General features: G+C 36.8%; 1 protein-coding gene and 1 long non-coding RNA gene across 2 annotated transcripts; both read left to right on the forward strand.

Moving 5' to 3' along the window:
* The first annotated feature begins 10,814 nt into the window (after window positions 1-10,814).
* LOC111094294 lies at window positions 10,815-13,498 on the forward strand. The gene is made up of 2 exons (XR_005384588.1): window positions 10,815-10,877; window positions 11,247-13,498. It is a non-coding gene; the product is annotated as an uncharacterized LOC111094294 (long non-coding RNA).
* Window positions 13,499-17,960: 4,462 nt separating this feature from the next.
* LOC102155595 (signal recognition particle 14 kDa protein-like) lies at window positions 17,961-18,505 on the forward strand. Its single transcript, XM_038584627.1, has one exon. It carries the CDS (start codon window positions 17,998-18,000, stop codon window positions 18,328-18,330), a length of 333 nt encoding a protein of 110 aa, XP_038440555.1. The 5' UTR covers window positions 17,961-17,997; the 3' UTR covers window positions 18,331-18,505.
* Window positions 18,506-19,161: the final 656 nt, after the last annotated feature.

Raw genomic sequence — 19,161 nt, forward strand, 5'->3', positions numbered from 1 at the left:
ATAAGGAATTGGCTCATGCAATATTGGAGGTTGAGTAGTCTTGTGATCTGCAGTAGACAAGCTGGAGATCCAGAAGAGCTGATGATATAGTTCCATACTGATTCCAAAGTCCTAAGTATCAGGAGAATCTATATTGTAAGTTTCAATACAAGAACTGGCAGGATCAAGACTCAAGAAGAGCCAAAGGCATGAAAAGACTAATGTCATAGTGCATCAGCCAGGCAGGAGGAGTTTCCTCTTACTCAAAGGTCAGCCATTTAGTTTTATTTAGGCTTTCAATTGATTGGATGAAGGCCACACACATTAGTCAAGCAATCTGTTTTATTCAGTCTACTGATTCAAATGTTAATTTCATCCAAAAACACCCTCACAGAAGCACACAGAATAATGTTTGACCAAATATCTGGGCACCCAATGGCACTGTCAAATTGACACATAAAATTAACTCTATCAGTCAGCCAATTCCCTCTTTTGATTATTCATTTTGGCAAAAGGTTAATGTGGATAGATCACTGAGGAGGCAAAGAGGCAACACAACTACATGCTTTGCTGTTTGTACATGAAATAATATATATGCAGTGAAAAATCATCAACAAACTTTGGAAAAAGTACTATGACTGGTCACTATCATGACCTGCATCTGTTATTTAGTGATTTTCTTTAAAGAATTTATTTATTTATTTATTCATGAGAGACACACAGAGAGAGAGGCATAGGCACAGGCAGAGGTAGAAGCAGGTTCCATGCAGGGAGCCCCGTGAGGGAGGGACTCCATCTGAGGACTCTGGGATCACACCCTGAGTGGAAGGCAGACTCCCAATTGCTGAGCCATCCAGGAATCTCTAAATAGTGATTTGTAAGCTGAATGGTTAGGAGAAAAGTTTGTAATCCATGCAATTACTTAAAAGGAATGTTATGTTGTAGATTAAATTTGAACCATGTTTTTAGGGGGGGTGGGTGGGTATAGTTTAATTAGATACACTAAAACCTGTGCATATTGGAGGTATGCAAAGTGAGGACTTCATGTAATGTGCATACAATAGATTGTACATATTTAGAACTTATAATTAGATCATTTTGTCATCTATCTATACATACACACACACACACACACACACACATACATAGCTTTCAACATTATGGACATATCTGTTACCCTCAAAAGATTCCTCATGTTCTTTCACTTTTTAAAATACTTCATAATTTAATTTAGGCTTGCTATCAGTTTCCCTTTGATTATAACAGCATATGCCCTAGAGTTATTAGATTACTGGGGTTTAAATTCTGCCTCTGTATGCACTAGGTCCTGCTCCTTTATTTTTTTTATTTTTTATTTTTTTTAATTTTTATTTATTTATGATAGTCACAGAGAGAGAGAGAGAGAGGCAGAGACACAGGCAGAGGGAGAAGCAGGCTCCATGCACTGGGAGCCTGATGTGGGATTCGATCCTGGGTCTCCAGGATCGCGCCCTGGGCCAAAGGCAGGCGCCAAACCGCTGCGCCACCCAGGGATCCCGGTCCTGCTCCTTTATAGTATCTCCCTCCCACTTTTCTACATTACCCAACTCTGATGACCCTCAACCACTGATTTGCTTTCAGTCACAATGGACTCAGTTTGCATATTCTAGAATTTTACATAAATTAAATTGTATGGTATGTATTCTTTTTTTGTCTGGCTTCTTCCACTCAGCATAATTCTTTTGATATTCATCAGTTTGGTTCCATATACTAACTATTCATTCCATTTTGTTGTTAAGTTGTATTCCATTGTATAGATACCAGATTTTATTATCTATTCATCAGTTGATTAACATTTTTATTGCAATAGCCACCTTTGGCTATTACAAATAATGCTGCTATAAAATTTCATGTACAAAATTGTATGCATGGGACACCTGGATGGCTCAGCAGTTGAGCATCTGCCTTTGGCTCAGGTCATGATCCCGGGGCCCTGGGACTGAGTCCCACAACAGGCTCCCTGCAAGAAGCCTGCTTCTCCCTTTGCCTATGTCTATGCGTCTTTCTCTCTCTGTGTCTCGCAGATCTATGTTACCACTTTTTTAACCAATTCTTTTGAATATATACCAAGGAGTGGAATGACTGAATCATATAGTAAACATATATTTAATTTTTTAAGAAATCACTAAACTGTTTTCCATAGTGATTGTATCATTCTACATTCCCACCAGCAATGAGTGAATCCTCCAGATCTTTTTACATTCTAGCCAAAACATAGGGGTGGTATGTCTTTTTAATTCTGGTCACTCTAATAGGTATCTGGTATAATCTGATTTATGTATTAATTTGAATTTCCCCACAGCTAATAATGTTGGTTAACATTTCATATGCTTATTTACCATCCTTATATATTCTTTGATGAAGTGTCTGTTCAAATCATTTATACTTTTTAAAACTGGGTTTTAAATTTTCTAATTCCTGAGTAATGAGAGCTCTTTATACATTCTGGATACAAGTCTTTTTATCAGATTTGTAAAGTTATCATCACAGACTGTCATCTGTCTTTTCATTCCCTTAGGAGTATATTTGAAGAGCAAAATTTTTCTTCCCGATAAAAAACAATTTATCTTTTTACTTTTACAGATACAGACGTTTTTGGAAAACCTTATGGAAAATCATGATGATTTTCTCTTTCTCTCATGTTTTCCTCTAGAATCTTTATAATTGAGTTTTTATATATAGGCCTATAATCCATTTTGAATTAGTTTTTAGGTATCATGCAAAGTACAGATAAAAATACACTTCTGGCACATAGATATCCAATTTTCCCAATTCTACCTATTGAAAAGACTATTCTTTCTCCATTAAATTGACCTTGCACCTTTATAAAAAAATCACTTATCTTTCAGCTTCTGCAAGTCTAAAAAAGACTTCATTTCCATGTTTGAAAGATTTTTGCTAGGTATAGAATTCTATTCTTTTTTTAAAAATATTTTATTTATTTATTTAAAGATTTTATTTATTTATTCATGCGAAACACAGAGACAGAGAGAGGCAGAGACACAGGCAGAGGGAGAAGCAGGCTCCATGCAGGGAGCCCGACATGGGACTCGATCCCAGATCTCCAGGATCACACCCTGGGCTGAAGGCAGCGCTAAACTGGCTGAACTACCCAGCCTGCCCAAGATTTTATTTATTTATTCATGAGAGACAGAGAGAGAGAGTCAGAGACATCCTACATTGATGTAGGACTCAATCCTGGGATTCCTCAGGATCACACCCTGAGCCGAAGGCAGACGCTTAGCCACTGAGCCACCCAGGCATCCCAAATTCTATACTATTCTATAATAACAACTATAGAATTAAGGTTTTTTTTCCCTTTATGTATTATTTTAAATTTACTTATTTATTTGAGAAAGAGAGCATGTGAGCAGGGGAAAGGACAGAGGGAGAAAATATCCAAGCAGACTCCCACTGACTGTGGAGAACAACACAGGGCTGGATTCCATGAGCCATGACATCAAGACCTGAGCCAAATCTAAGAGTCAGACAGTTAATCGAATGAGCCACCCAGGCGCCCCCTCTTTAAGTATTTTAAAGAAATTGGCTATGGTCTTCTTGATTATATTGTTTCTGAAAATCTCCTAAAATTCTTCTGTTTGTTGCCCTCTAAGTCATGTGTCTCTTTTCCTCAAACTGCTTTCAAGATTTTCTCTTTTTCACTTCTTTTGAACAATTTAATGATGACCTGCTCTGATGCAGTTTTCTTCATGTTTCTTGGTTTGGGACTTCATTGAGCTTCTTGAATCTTCAAGTTTATAGCTTTCACCTAATTCAGAAAAATTTCAGCCTTTATTTCTTCAAATATTTTTTCTGCCATTTGTCTCTGTGGAGAAGTCCAATTACAAATATACTACACTACCTGAAGTTGTCCCAGAGCTCAGTGATGTTTATTAATTTTTTTAATGTATTTTGCTTTGTGATTCATTTTTAGTAGTTTCTAATGTTGTGTCTTCATCTCCATTAATCTTTCTTCTGCAACATAAAATCAGCTGTTAATTCCATTAGTATATTTATCATCTTAGGTATTATTTATCAGCACTAGAAGTTCATTTTGAGTCTTTTCTATCTTCATTATTCTATGGAAAAATACTCATTTTCATGATCAATCTTTTCTCTAGCTTTTACAAATGCATACACTTATAATAACTTTTGATCCTTACTATTTCTACCATCTGTATTAATTCTGAATTAGTTGCAATTTATTTATTTCCTTATTGTTTATCATAGTTTCTTGTGTCTTTGCACGCTAGTAATTTTCTTTAAAACAAACATTCTTAAAAATTAAGTAAGCTCTGCCCTCAATATGGGGCTTGAACTCATGACCCCAGGATCAAGAGTTGCATGCTCTACCAACTTAGCCACCCAGATGCCCCTTGCCTAATAAATTTCTACCATGTTTCAGGAATTGTGAATTTTACTTTATTAGGTGGACAGTTTCATAATCCCATAAATATTCTTGAGCTTTTTTCCTGGGATGCAGTTAAGTTACTTGGAACTGTTTGATCTTTTCAGGTTTTGACATTAAGATTTCCCCCCGCCCCAGGGATCCCGACATTAAGATTTTTAAAGTAGGAACCCAGCAGCATTCATGTTTAAGGCTAAGTATCGCACACTCCTAAGACAAGATTTTTTAAAACACTGTACCCAATGCTTTATGAATTGTGGGGTTCTCTAGGCTGGAATATAGAAACAAACATTATTCCTATCCCTGTCAGAACTTCACTCTTCCCTCTAACCCTTTTCAATGGTTCTTTCCCCAGCCTCAGGCAGTATCTTCGTATTCATATACTGATCAATACCCTTGAAAACTTAAGGGGGGTTCTCTGAAAATCTCTGGTTGTAATTCTCTCCACTTCAGTACTTCACCCTGTGAATTCCAGGGCTCTCTGTTGTCACAGATTCTCAGCAATATCTCCTCAACTCTCTGAACTCTGCATCCATTTACCTACCTTGTGACAGGGCCTAGATAGTCTTTCAACACAGCAAGAGACAATAGGGCTCACCTTGTCTTTCAGGAAAGAATGTCCTTTGCTAACCTCATGTCCAATGTCTTGAAAACCATTTGTTTCATAAATTCATTCTTTTTTCCATTTATTTCAGGTAGGAGGGTAAACCTTGTTCAATTAGTCCATCTTGTTCAGAAACAGAAATCCCTATTAATTTTCAACTGTTAAAAGATTCCTGCTAAAAACCATAGAAATCTAAATCCCCACACATAATGCTATCAAGGTAATACTACCTTTCTTCATATCTGTGGAGAATGATATATCCAAGAATTTAATCCATTTATTCTGTGAATATAGAAAAAAATGGGAAATGGCTGCTGCATTATAATGGCCATCTCAGAAAACAGTAATGGAATGATTGTATAGCTTTCTGAATCCCAAACAGGATCCACACCCAGCACGGACCTGACAGGTGGCTCAATCTTACAACTCTGAGATCTTGACCTGAGATGAAATCAAGAGTCAGACACTTAACTGACCTAGCCACCCAGGAATCCTAAAACTTACTCTTTTACAATGTGCAATTTAGTGTTTTTGAGTATATTCACAAATTTGTGTAATCACTACCACTGTCTAATTTCAGATTTTCATTATCCTAAAAAGATACCCCATAGGGAATCCCTGGGTGGCTCAGCAGTTTAGCGCCTGCCTTCGGCCCAGGGCGTGATCCTGGAGTCCCAGGACTGAGTCCCACATCGGGCTTCCTGCATGCAGCCTGCTTCTCTCTCTGCCTATGTCTCCACATCTCTCTCTGTGTGTCTCTCATGAATAAATAAATAATCTTAAAAAAAAAAAAGATACCCCATAACCATTAATAGTCATTATCAAATTCCCCACTTCCCCCAGAGTTCCTGGAAACCACTAATTGACTTTCTCTCCCTATGGCTTTGCGTATCCTGGACACTACATAGAAAAAGAACCATACAATAATGTGGCCTTTTGTGCCTGGCTTCTTCCACATTGCATGATGTTTTTAAGGTCACCCATATTGTACCATGTATCAGTACTCCATTCCATTTTATTTGGAACTGAAATTTAAAATGTAAAGAAAACCTGGATCAGCCAGCTTATATGATGTATGTTGTAATTACAAATAAAGTTCAGTGACTTCTAAAATCATTTAGCTAATTAGTGATATATCTGTTATTAAAATCTAGATATACTGACCATTATACTAGTACTCCTTCTAATGTGGGTTCATTGACAAATAAGCTCAAATAATAAAAGATGTTTCAATGGACACTGAGGCTCCTTCCACAGTGTGGCTATTGTAGACATTGCTGCTATAAATATTGGGGTGCAGGTGTCCTGCTGTTTCACTGCATCTGTATCTTTGGGGTAAATCCCCAGTAGTGCAATTGCTGGGTGGTAGGGCAGTTCTATTTTTAACTCTTTGAGGAACCTTCACACAGTTTTCCAGAGTGGCTGCACCAGTTCACATTCCCACCAACAGTGCAAGAGAGTTCTCCTTTATAAAGAAGATGTGGTCTATATATACAATGGGATATTACTCAGCCATTAGAAACGACAAATACCCACCATTTGCTTCAATGTGGATTGAACTGGAGGGTATTATGCTGAATGAAGTAAGTCAATTGGAGGACAAACATTATATGGTCTCATTCATTTAGGGAATATAAAAAATACTGAAAGGGAATAAAGGGGAAAGGAGAGAAAAATGAGTGAGAAATATCAGTGAGGGTAACAGAACATGAGAGACTCTGGGAAACGAACAAGGGGTGGTGGAAAGGGAGGTGGGCAGGGGGATGGGGTGACTGGGTGATGAACACTGAGGGGGGACACTTCACAGGATGAGCACTGGGTGTTATATGTTGACAAATCGAACTCCAATAAAAAATACAAAAAAAAAAAAAAAAAAGATGTAGCATGAAATAAAGGCAAGGGCAATGGACTGGTAATCAGAAGACCTGCATATATTTTATTACATTTGGTTTTTCACAGGGGAATCTTACTTTAACTTCTGGACCATATTGTTACCAAACAGAAAATTCTAAAGATTGTTACCAAACAGAAAATTCTAAAGATAATCTCTAACAAATTCTTCCATATCTGAAATTCTTTGGGAGTCAATGGAGTACAAAAAAAGCAATAACATTAACTGGAGTTGGGAGTTAACCTAAAAAAGTAGTACAGGAAGTTTAAACAAAAAAAGCCAAAGCCTTGGTGGATCTTTCACTGTTGTAACAATGGAATGGAATCAGAAATATATTCTTTGAACAAGAATAGCACAGACTAACATAGGTAGGTAAAGACTCAACTTCTATTCTGTTATAATGTATAATATTTCCCAGTTGTACAAAGGCATCCAGAATCAGAAGCATGCCAAAGGTTTCACCTTAGCTTCTTTTTTCTGTAATATCTTCAGAGTCTATAACTGCCAGAATAAAATATATAAACAAGTAAGGCACAGGGTGGGAACATATGAAATTATGCATACTGGGAGTGGAAAAAGGGTAGAAAGATACACTTGAATACAGCACATATATTTGAAGCATTGTAAAATGAGGTCTGAGACTAGTTTTGACAGAAAATGCAACACAAAGCAAAAGCAAAACAAAACACAGGACATCCCAAATAGCTAAAGCAACCTTTAAAAAAAGGAAAATAAAGCTGGAGGCATTACAATTCCAGAATTCAAGTTATATTACAAAGCTGTAGTAATCAAAACAATATAATACTAGCACAAAAATAAACACATAGATCAATAGAGTGGAATAGAAAATCCTGAAATAAAACAATAATTATATAATCTTCAACAAAGTAGGAAAGAATAGCTAATGTGTCTCTTCAATAAATGGTGTAGTGAAAACTTAACAGCTATTTACAAAATAATGAAATTGGACCACTTTCTAACACCATACACACACACAAAAAAAATGAAAATGGATTAAAGACAGGGAGCTGGAATGGCTGTCAGTTGAGAATATAAATTTTGGTTTTAGGTCTGGTTGTGATCTAATGAGTCCTGGGCTCAAGCTGCATCAGGCTCCACACTCAACAAGGAGTCTGCTTAAGATTCCCTCTGCCCCTCTCCCTCTGCCCCTCCACCACTCTCAATCAATCAATCAATCAATCAATCTTTTAAAAAATGGATTAAGGACCTAAATGTGGGACCTGAAACCATAAAAATCCTAGAAGAGAACACAGGCAGTAACTTCTCTGACATTGGCTATAGCAACATTTTTCTAGATAGGTCCTTTGAGGCAGGGGAAATGCAGCAAAAATAAACTTTGGGACTGTATCAAAATAAAACGCTTCTGCACAATGAAGGAAACAATCAACAAAACTAAAAGGCAACCTACAGAATGGAAGAAGATATTTGCAAATGACATATCTGATAAAGGGTTAATATCCAAAATATACAAAGAACTGATACAACTCAACACCTAAAAAAAAAAAAAATTAAAAAATAGGCAGAAGTTATGAACAGACATTTTTTCCAAAGAAAATATACAGATAGCTAACAGACACATGAAAGATACTCATCATCGTTTTTCATAATGAGATATTACCTCACACTGGCCAGGATGGCTAAAATCAAAAACATAAGAAACAACAGATGTTAGTGAGGATGTGGAAAAAAAGGAACCCCTTGTACTGTTGCAGCAATGCCAACTAGTGCAGCCACTGGAAAACAGTATACAGACTCCTCAGAAAGTTAAAAACAGAAATATCCTACGATTCAGCAATTGCACTACTGGGTATTTACACAAAGAATACAAACACACTAATTCATAATTTTTTTTAATTTTTATTTATTTATGATAGTCACAGAGAGAGAAAGAGAGAGAGAGAGAGGCAGAGACATAGGCAGAGGGAGAAACAGGCTCCATGCTCCGAGAGCCCGACGTGGGACTCGATCCAGGGTCTCCAGGATCGCGCCCTGGGCCAAAGGCAGGCGCTAAACCACTGCGCCACCCAGGGATCCCAATTCATAATTTTTTAAAGATTTTATTTATTTGAGAGAAAGAGAGAGTATGCACAAGAGGTTGGAAGGAAAAGGGGAAACAGATCCTGCTGATCAGGGAGCAGCTGCAGGGCTCCATCCCAGAACTCTGGGATCATGACCTGAGTTAAAGGCAGACACTCCAATGACTGACCACCCAGGCACCCCTAATTCATAACTTTTTAAGTAAATTCTATGCCCAATGTGGGGCTTGACCTCACAACTTGGAGATCAAGAATCCCATGCTCGGGCAGCCACGGTGGCGCAGCGGTTTAGCGCCGCCTGCAGCCCAGGGTGTGATCCTGGAGACCCTGGATCGAGTCCCACATCAGGCTCTCTGCATGGAGCCTGCTTCTCCCTCCGCCTGTGTCTCTGCCTCTCTCTCTCTCTGTGTCTCTATGAACACATAAATAAAATCTTAAAAAAAAAAATTAAAAAAAAAAAGAATCCCATGCTCTACAGACTAAGCCAATCATGTGTCCCACAAAAGCACTAATTCAAAGGGATACATGCACCTCTATGTTTATAAGCAGTATTGTTTACAATAGCCAAGTGTCCACTGATTAATGAATGGAAAAAGATGTGGTACACACACATGCACGCACACATATGCACGCACACATATGCACGCATACAAACACACACACACCATACACTGGAATCTTATTTGGCCATAAAAAATAGAAATCTTGCCATTCTATTTGCAATAACATGGATGGAGCTAGACAGTATAATGCTAAGTGAAATAAGTCTGTCAGAGAAAGACAAATATCATATGATTTCAGTAATATTGGGAATTTAAGAAACAAAACAAATGAGTAAGTGGAAAAAAAAGAAATTGAGAGAGAGTGTGGCAAACCAAGAAACAGATTCTTTAACTATAGAGAAGAAATGATTGGGATCCCTGGGTGGCGCAGTGGTTTAGTGCCTGCCTTTGGCTCAGGGCGCGATCCTGGAGACCCGGGATCGAATCCCACGTCGGGCTCCCTGTGCATGGAGCTTGCTTCTCCCTCTGCCTATGTCTCTGCCTCTCTCTCTCTCTCTCTGTGACTATCATAAATAAATAAAAATTAAAAAAAAAAAAAAAGAAATGATTACCGGAGGGGAGGTGAGTGGGGGATGGTTTAAATATGTGATGACAATTTAAGGAGTGGACTTGTGATGAACACTGTGTGATGTATGGAGTTGTTAAATCACTATATTATGCATTTGAAAGTAATATAGCACTGTACGGTAACTAACTTGGAACAAAAACTTAAAAAATATAAAACAAATAAAAAGTTAAATAATTAATGTAAAAAATCACAACACAGGCCAATTGATCCATCTATAGGTATTACAAACTGAAGAAGAAGCTTGACTTCAAAGTCAATGCTTAAAGGGCTACTTGCCAGCAGTTGTTTTAAAGTTAGGATTTTTAGGGGTCTTTCTTCAATACTATCCTTGAAAACAATGCCAGATAGACTTACATGAGTATGTAGGCCAGAGAGACAGAGGAAGGAAGGAAGGAAGGAAGGAAGGAAGGAAGGAAGGAAGGAAGGAAGGGAGGGAGGGAGGGAGGGAGGGAGGGAGGGAGGGAGGGAGGGAGGGAAAAGAAAAGAAGAAAAGAAAAGAAAAGATTGCTTTGAACAAACACTGTAGGGGTAGGGGTGCACCTGGCTGGCTCAGCACATGACTCTTTTTTTTTATTATTATTTATTTATTTATTTATTTATTTAGAGCGAGAGAGAGGCAGAGACACAGGCAGAGAGAGAAGCAGGCTCCATGCAGGGAGCCCGACGACGCGGGACTCAATCCTGGGTCTCCAGGAAAACACCCCAGGCTGAAGGCGGCACTAACCGCTGCGCCACCGGGGCTGCCCAGCACATGACTCTTGATTTCAGGTTTGTGAGTTCAAATCCCATGTTGGGTGTAGAGATTATTTAAAAATAACAGCTTTAAAAAAGAAAAGGAAAAAAAAACACTGCAGCAAAAGTAAAAGATGTGCAAAATAGCATACATTCTAAAAATAGTTTCCTCTGAACAAAATATAAACATCTAGTATTCATTTGTTTGGTTACCTCAAAGATGCAACAGGAGAGACAGAAAATAGACAACATGAGTGAGGCAGAGGAGAAAAGACAGCATGAATACAGAAGCAATTAGTCCATATGAAGAATTACCTAATGCAAAATAACAAAAATAGTTAAAATATGCATTCCTGGGAGACTAAATCTGAATAAAGACGTGAAAGAGTTTTTAATGTTTTTTAGAATGAAGAAAAATATAAATACAGAAAAATCCTTGGAAGAGAAGATGGCTAATATGGAAAAGAGAACGAACATCCTACCTAAACAATCACAGCTATATATATCAGTCAGAATTCTCTCAGCACACAGATGGCACAATTTGGAATAATTCAAAGAAAGTTAATATACAAAGACACTATTCATAAAAGTGAGGGTGAAGAGAAACCACAAGGAACAATACAATAACCCAGGGCTAATACCAGTAGAGCTCTTATTGTCCTTTTGGTCATAGGTTTGAGTAAAGGGGGGTTATTTACTGTACTATCAGAAGAGAATAGTGTAGAAAATGTTTCCAGTATAGAAACATAGATAGCGTAAGGTGCCCTAACAGTGAGGGAACCACAGGGATAAATACCTTGGCTACATACTCTATTTTTCTGATATATTTGAAGGGCTGTCTTCATTAGTAGAAATTGACCAGGTGCCAGAGGATTATTTTACTCATAAAATCCAGAAAATCAGTTTTCTAAGGTCAAAAGCAAAGTAGACTTAAGAGTGGATTTGGAAGGGCAAATGGAGGACATAATAGTGTCCTATAGGAATAAAGAAATGTAAAAAAAAAAAAAAAAAAAAAAAGGAATAAATGTAAGTATCTGCCTTTCTACTGAAGTCCATTCACAATTATTATAATTATTGACAGTGCTGTATTTTTCATCATTATATTTGTTTTTTAAAATGTCCTTCTTGATCTTCTATTACTCCTTTGAGGTCTTATATGTTAAATATATATAATTTCATTGTAACAATGTAATTCCACTTTTGATTAGGTTATTACATTTCGTTTAAAGTTTCTTTATACTGGGATCCCTGGGTGGCGCAGTGGTTTGGCGCCTGCCTTTGGCCCAGGGCGCGATCCTGGAGACCCGGGATCGAATCCCATGTCGGGCTCCTGATGCATGGAGCCTGCTTCTCCCTCTGCCTGTGTCTCTGCCTCTCTCTCTCTCTCTGTGTGTGTGACTATCATAAATAAATAAATAAATTTAAAAAAAAAATAAAGTTTCTTTATAGTCATTGCTTTAGGGGTTACAAAATGAATCTTTAATTTATGAAAATGTACTTCAGATAAATACTGACTTTACTACAGAAAATTGCTCCTATATGTTCCATTTTTTTCCATCATTGTTAGTACTAGTAATGTAAATTATATTACTTTTATGTATGTTCTATACTCAACAACAAAATACTGTAATTACTGCTTTCAATTACTTTTATAGTGGTTTTTGAAGAAATTAAGAAAACAAAAGTATCAGTCTTTTATTGTTTACCCACATATATACACCATTTCTGGTACTCTTTATTCCTTCATGTGGATCTGACTTACTGTTAACTATTATTACTATTATTTCTTTTAGCCTGAAGAACTTTATTAATGCTAGTAGTGCCTGTTAGCAACAAAAGCTTAGTTTTTTTGTTTTCTTAAGAATGTCTTTTACTTTCATTTCTGAAAGATAATTTTACGTGATATAGAGTTCTACAGTTGTCAGTGCCTTTCCCAAACTCAAGTCCAAGACTGAATATGTCATTACATTGTCTTCTCATTGCCAGGTTTTCTTTTTCTTTCTTTTTTTTTTTTTTTTCAAGATTTTATTTATTCATTCATGAGAGACAGACAGGCAGACACATAGGCAAAGGGAGAAGCAGGCTCCTTGTGAAAAGCCGATGTGGGACTCAATCCCTGGACCCTAGTGAGCCAAAGGCAGATCCTCAACCATTGAGGCACCCAGGTGCCCCTACCACCAGGGTTTCTGATTAGAGAGATTAGCTATGAATTGTATTGTTGCTCCCTTATTCATAGGTTGTTTTTCTCTTCTTTCTAGAGTTCTTTTTGACTTTGACTTTAAACAGTTCCATTACATTCAAGTATGGTTCTGTTTTTTTCACACTTTGGATTTGTTGAGCTTCTCCAAACTGTAGATTAATATTCTTATCAAATTGAGAGGTCTTTTTATTATTTATTGCTTTAATTTTTCCTGCCTACTTTACTTGTCCTCTTTTTCTAGGATACCCATTACATGTATATAGGGATACGTCACACTGTTCCACAGTTCTTTGAGATGTTGATTTTTCTTCAATCATTGTCTCTTTATTCCTTACATAGGGTACTTTCAAATGATTTTCAAGTTCACTGATTCTTCTTATTGCTGTCTATATGAACTTGCCTATTGTAGGTTCCTTATATAAGAGGAATAATAAAATCCTGGTTCTTTGTGTTTGAATTTATTTTAACTAGTGTAATATTTCAAAGGTTAACCATGCTGAAGTATGTATCATACCTCATTCACTTTTGTGGCCAATTAATATCCCATACTATGAACATACCACATTTGTTTATCCACTCATTAGGTGATAGAATTGGTCTGTTTCCAGCTTTTGGCTATTATTCATATGTTGCTATGAATATTTCTGTGAAATTTCTTTTGTGGGTCTATGATTTCATTTCTAATGAACATATACTTTATTGTAGAATTGATCTGTGTTTAACCTTTTGGGAAACTGCCACACTGTTTTCTAAAGTGGTTACACCATTGTTCATCCCCTCTAGCAGTGTAGAAGGGTTCCAACTTCTCCATATTCTTCTCAACATTTGTTATTTTAAAAACAGGATTATTGAGGTATAAGTCTTGACATACGAATACATTTGTGAAACCATCACCACAATTAATACATTGAATATATCCATCACCCCATTAAGTTTCCTCATCTCCTTTGAAACCCTTCTCTCTCCTGATGCCTGCAGCTCTGGCCCCAGACATCTATTTATTTAATGTCACCAAAGATTTGTTTGTATTTTTTAGAGTTTTACATAAATGACATCATATGTATTCCCCCTCCATCCCCCAGCTTCTAACTTAGCAAAATGATTTTGAGATTCATTCATACTGTCATGTGTGTGTGTTGATAGTTCATCCTTATATATTATTGCTTTAAGAGTATTCCATTTTATAAATACATCGCAATTTGGTTTTCCACTAACATTTCAGATGTTTCCAATATGAAACTATTACAAATAAAGCTAGTAGAAGCATCTCAGTACCAGAGTTTATGTGGACATAAACTCTTTTTTAAAAAAAATTATTTATTTATTCATGAAAGACTCTGAGAGAGAGGCAGAGACATAGGCAGAGGGAGAAGCAGGCTCCCTGTGGGGAGCCACATGCAGGATTTGATCCCAGGACCCCAAGATCACTACCTGAGCCGAAGGCAAATGCTCAACCACTGAATCACCGACGTGCCTCGATCCCAGGACTTGGGGATCACAAGCTGAGCCAAAGGCAGATGCTCAAACACTGAGCTACCTGGGTGTCCCTGAACATATACTCTTTTCACTTGGGTATATTCCTAAAGTGCAATGGTTGAATACTGTAGCAGGTGTATGTTTAACTTATTAAACTGTCAAATTATTTTCCAAAGTGGTTTTATAATTTTATATTTTCATCAGCAGTGAATGAGTGTTCCAACTCCTCCACAACCATGTCAAAACTTAGTATGGTCAAGCTTTTAAATTTTATCCATCCTAATTAGGTGTAGAGGTATCTTGATGTGTGTGTGTTCCTATGGGAATTCACAGAACATGAAATTAACTATTTTAAGGGGAATAATTCAGCGGCATTTAGTAAATTTAGAATATTGTGCAACCTCTAATTTGTACCTTTAAAGAGTTGGATTAAACTGGTTTCCTATTTTGCAGAAAAAAAAAAAGAATATTGTGCAACCATCATATTATTTACATCACCCCAAAATAAAATCCCATACTAAGTAGTTTTTATATATTCCCTCCTTCTCCAAACTGCCATGACCACCAATCTGCTTTCTGTCTCTGGATTTATCCATTCTAGATATTCCACATAATTGGAATCAGAGAATAAATATATAGTCTTTTGTGTTTGGCTTCTTTCACCTAGCATAATGTTATTGAGGCTCATCTACATTATGGCATGTAACACTACTTCTTTACTTTTTATTGGCTGAATAATATTCCATTGCATGCCTGTACCCCAATTGATTTATCCATTCATCCACTGATGGACAGTTAGGTTGTTTCCACATTTTGGCTATTATGAATATTGCTGCTATAAACACCTGTATACAAGTACTTGTTTAAGTATCTGTCTTAAGTTCTTTAGGGCATATACCTACAAGTGGATATTACCATATTACTGGGTCATATGGTAATTCTGTTTAATTTTTTCAGAAACTGCCAAACTGTTTTCCATAGTTGCTGAACTATTTTATATTGTCAACAGTGACATATATACGAAAGGTTCCAACACCTCTACATTCTCATTTAGGCTTTTTTCTTAGGTTTAGTGGCCAACCTAGTGGGAGTGAATGGTATATCACTTTGGTTTCGACTTGCATTTCTTTAATGACTACTGATAGTGAACATCTTTTTGTGTGCTCATTAGCCATTGCTACACCAGATAAATGTCTATTCAGATCCCTCACCCATTTTTTAATTGGGCTTTTGTCTTATTATTGAGTTGTAAGAGGTTTTCACATATTTAAGATGCAAGTCCTTTGTCAAATATTTGATTTGAAAATATTTTTCCCATTCTGTGCATTTCTTTCTACATTCTTAATAGCGTCCTTTGAAGGACAAAAGTTTTTATTACAGATGAAGTCCAATTTATCTATTTTTATTTTGTTGGTAACTTAAGAAACTGGAAACCATTTTCAGATATGGCTAAGCTAAACCATTCTACATGTCCACCAGAATTTGACAGTTCTAATTACTGCAATACTAACCAGCATTTAGTACTGATACCTTTTAAACTTTAACAATGTTAATGAGCATAAAAGGAGTCTCATTTATTTAAACTTACATTTCTCTGTTGACTAATGATTTGAGCATATTTTCTTGTGATTATTTATCAATTCAAGTATTATTTTGGTGCTGTGACTGTGCAAAACTTTTGCCCATTTTTAAACTTGATCATTTTTTTTCTTTTTATTAATAGGTTGTGTTTTTATATCCTGAAGGCAAGTCCTTTAAAATATGTTTGCAAATACTTTCCTTCATATATGCATTGCCTTTTCACTTTCTTTTCCTTTTTTTTTTTTTTTAATTTTTATTTATTTATGATAGTCACAGAGAGAGAGAGAGAGGCAGAGACACAGGCAGAGGGAGAAGCAGGCTCCATGCACCGGGAGCCCGACGTGGGATTCGATCCCGGGTCTCCAGGATCGCGCCCTGGGCCAAAGGCAGGCGCCAAACCGCTGCGCCACCCAGGGATCCCTCTTTTCCTTTTTTAATAAAGTTTTAGCAATTACTTTTTTAAAAGATTTTATTTATTTATTTTTATTTTATTTATTTAAGAGAGAGAGCACAAGCAGAGAGGTGTGACAGAGGGAGAAGGAGAAGAAGCAGGCTCTCCACTGAGCAGGGAGTGGGATGTAGAGCTTGATCCCAGAACCCTGAGATCATTACCTGAGCCCAAGGCAGACGCTTAACAGACTGAGCCATCCAAGTGCCCAACTTTTCTTTTTCTTAAAGGTGTTTTCAAAGAGAAAAAATTTTAATTTTGATTTTAAAAAGGAACTTATATTTTCTATTATGGTTCATGCTTCTTGAGTCCTAATTAAAAATCATTTTCCCAACCCAAGGTAGCAAAATTGTTTGTTTTTTTTTTTTACCCCAAAATTTATAGTGCTAAGTTTAAGTCTATAGTTCATTTTGAGTTAATTTGAGTCAATTTGAGAATTTGAGTTAATTTCTCCTCATGAAATACAGTAGGAAATGTGGATGGTCATATGGATAGCCAGTTAGCCACATCATTGATTAAAAATATTCTTCATTCTCTTATTGAACTTGGTACTCTTAAAAAAAAAAAAAAAAGGAACTTGGTACTCTTAATGAAAAGTAGATAATTATGTATGTGTAGGTTTACATTAAGATTAATTTTGTTTCTACCTATCCTCAGGCTGATCATTTCACCAACAGCAGGTGGTCTTTTTAGTTTTTTAAACATTTAATTTATTTGAGAGAGTGCACATGAGCGTGTGGGGGCAGAGCAGAGGGAGACATGGTGCTGGGGGTGGAGCCTGATGCAGGACTTGAACTCACAACCCTGAAATCATGACTTCAGTTGAAATCAGGAGTTGGACACATAACCAACTGAGCCATCCAGGAGCCCCAGAAGTGGTCTTGATAACAGTAACTTTATCTGAAGTCTTGAAATCATTTAGGTTTGTCATCCTAACTTGTTTGCCACTTTAAAAATTGCTTTGCCTACTCATGTTTTCTTTTCTTGCATTTCCATATACATTTTAGAATCAGATTGTCATGTTCTGCCAAAATAGTTGGGAGTTTTTGTTTGTTTGTTTGTTTTGTTTTTTTTTTTTTTTTTTTAGTTGGGAGTTTTAATTGAAATTGTATGGATATGTTGATAAATTTGGTTAGAAGAGTCATATGACTAATCTTAAATGTTCTAATCCATGAGAAAAGTATAGCTCTCCATTAATTTAATCTTTAAATTCTCTCATTAATGTTTTGTAGTTTTTAGGGTAGAAGCTGTAAATGCCTTTTGTTTTATTTATTCCTAAGAATTATTTTTTTGGTATAACTGTAAATGGAATTTTAAAAATTCCAGTTGTTTGCTACTAGTAATATTAAAATACCATTGATTTTTATATCTTAACTCTGTATCCTGTTACACTATTAAATTCACTTGTTTGGAGAGCCTTATGCTGACGCCTGGGAGCTAGTGGCGCTGGGATGGTGCTGCTGGAGAGTGAGCAGTTCCTGAGGGAGCTGACCAGATTCTTCCAGAAGTGCCAGTTGTCGGGCAGCATGTTCATCACCCTGAAGAAGTATGATGGTCAAACTAAACCCATTCCAAGGAAAGGTTCTGTAGAGGGCTTTGAGCCCTCAGACAACAAGTGTCTGTTAAGAGCTACTGATGGGAAAAAGAAGATCAGCACTGTGGTGAGTTCCAAAGAAGTAAACAAGTTTCAGATGGCTTACTCAAACCTATTGAGAGCTAACATGGATGGACTGAAGAAGAGGGACAAAAAGAGCAAGAGTAAGAAGAGCAAAGCAGCACAGTGAAGGGCACTGCATATCCTGCTCTCACCAGTTCACCCAGTTACTGTTTTTCCTTTGGTTTTTCCTTTTGGCCACAAAGCTAGGTTTCCCATTCCCCTGTGATAACTTTTCATGTGAGAGGAGGCTCATTTTGGATGGAACAAGGGCTGCAGTGTTTACAGGATAGTTGTAAGAAGCCAAGTTTTTTTTTTTTTTTTTTTTTTTTAAGATTTTATTTATTTATTCATGATAGTCACAGAGGAGAGAGAGAGAGAGGCAGAGACACAGGCAGAGAGAGAAGCAGGCTCCATGCACCGGGAGCCCGACGTGGGACTCGATCCCGGGTCTCCAGGATCGCGCCCTGGGCCAAAGGCAGGCGCCAAACCGCTGCGCCACCCAGGGATCCCCCAGAAGCCAAGTTTATTTTAGAATTGGTTGATTGGTTTGTGTTGCATGGTTATATATCCTGAGATCATAAAGTCTCTGTAGTTATCTGTGTGAAGAACAATGGATCATTAAACATGTATTTATCTGCAATAAATAAATAAATAAATTAATTAATTAATTAATTCACTTGTTTGCTCTAGTTGCTTTGCAGACTCCTTAGTTTTTTAGGAAACAATCTTATCATCAGAAAAAATGTACAGTTTTACTTCTTTATGAAATTTGGACACTTGGGAGCTGCCCACAGATATAATCATGTTGTCAGACTTCAGAGTGACCTGAAAACAGAAAGATAGAATTGCATAGTATCCATTAAAATTTTTAAAAGGTAAGAATTACACAACACTACATCCAGTAAAGCATTCTGAGTTTCTAAAATCTTGATGGAAATATGCAACTGCTAAACAGAGT

The sequence above is a fragment of the Canis lupus genome, chromosome 36, assembly GCF_011100685.1.
Source record: "Canis lupus familiaris isolate Mischka breed German Shepherd chromosome 36, alternate assembly UU_Cfam_GSD_1.0, whole genome shotgun sequence".
Lineage (NCBI taxonomy): Eukaryota > Metazoa > Chordata > Mammalia > Carnivora > Canidae > Canis > Canis lupus.

Bases quoted from the DNA above. Each gene is read 5' to 3' on its own strand.
- LOC102155595 (XM_038584627.1), top strand. From the start codon at position 17,998: ATGGTGCTGCTGGAGAGTGAGCAGTTCCTGAGGGAGCTGACCAGATTC.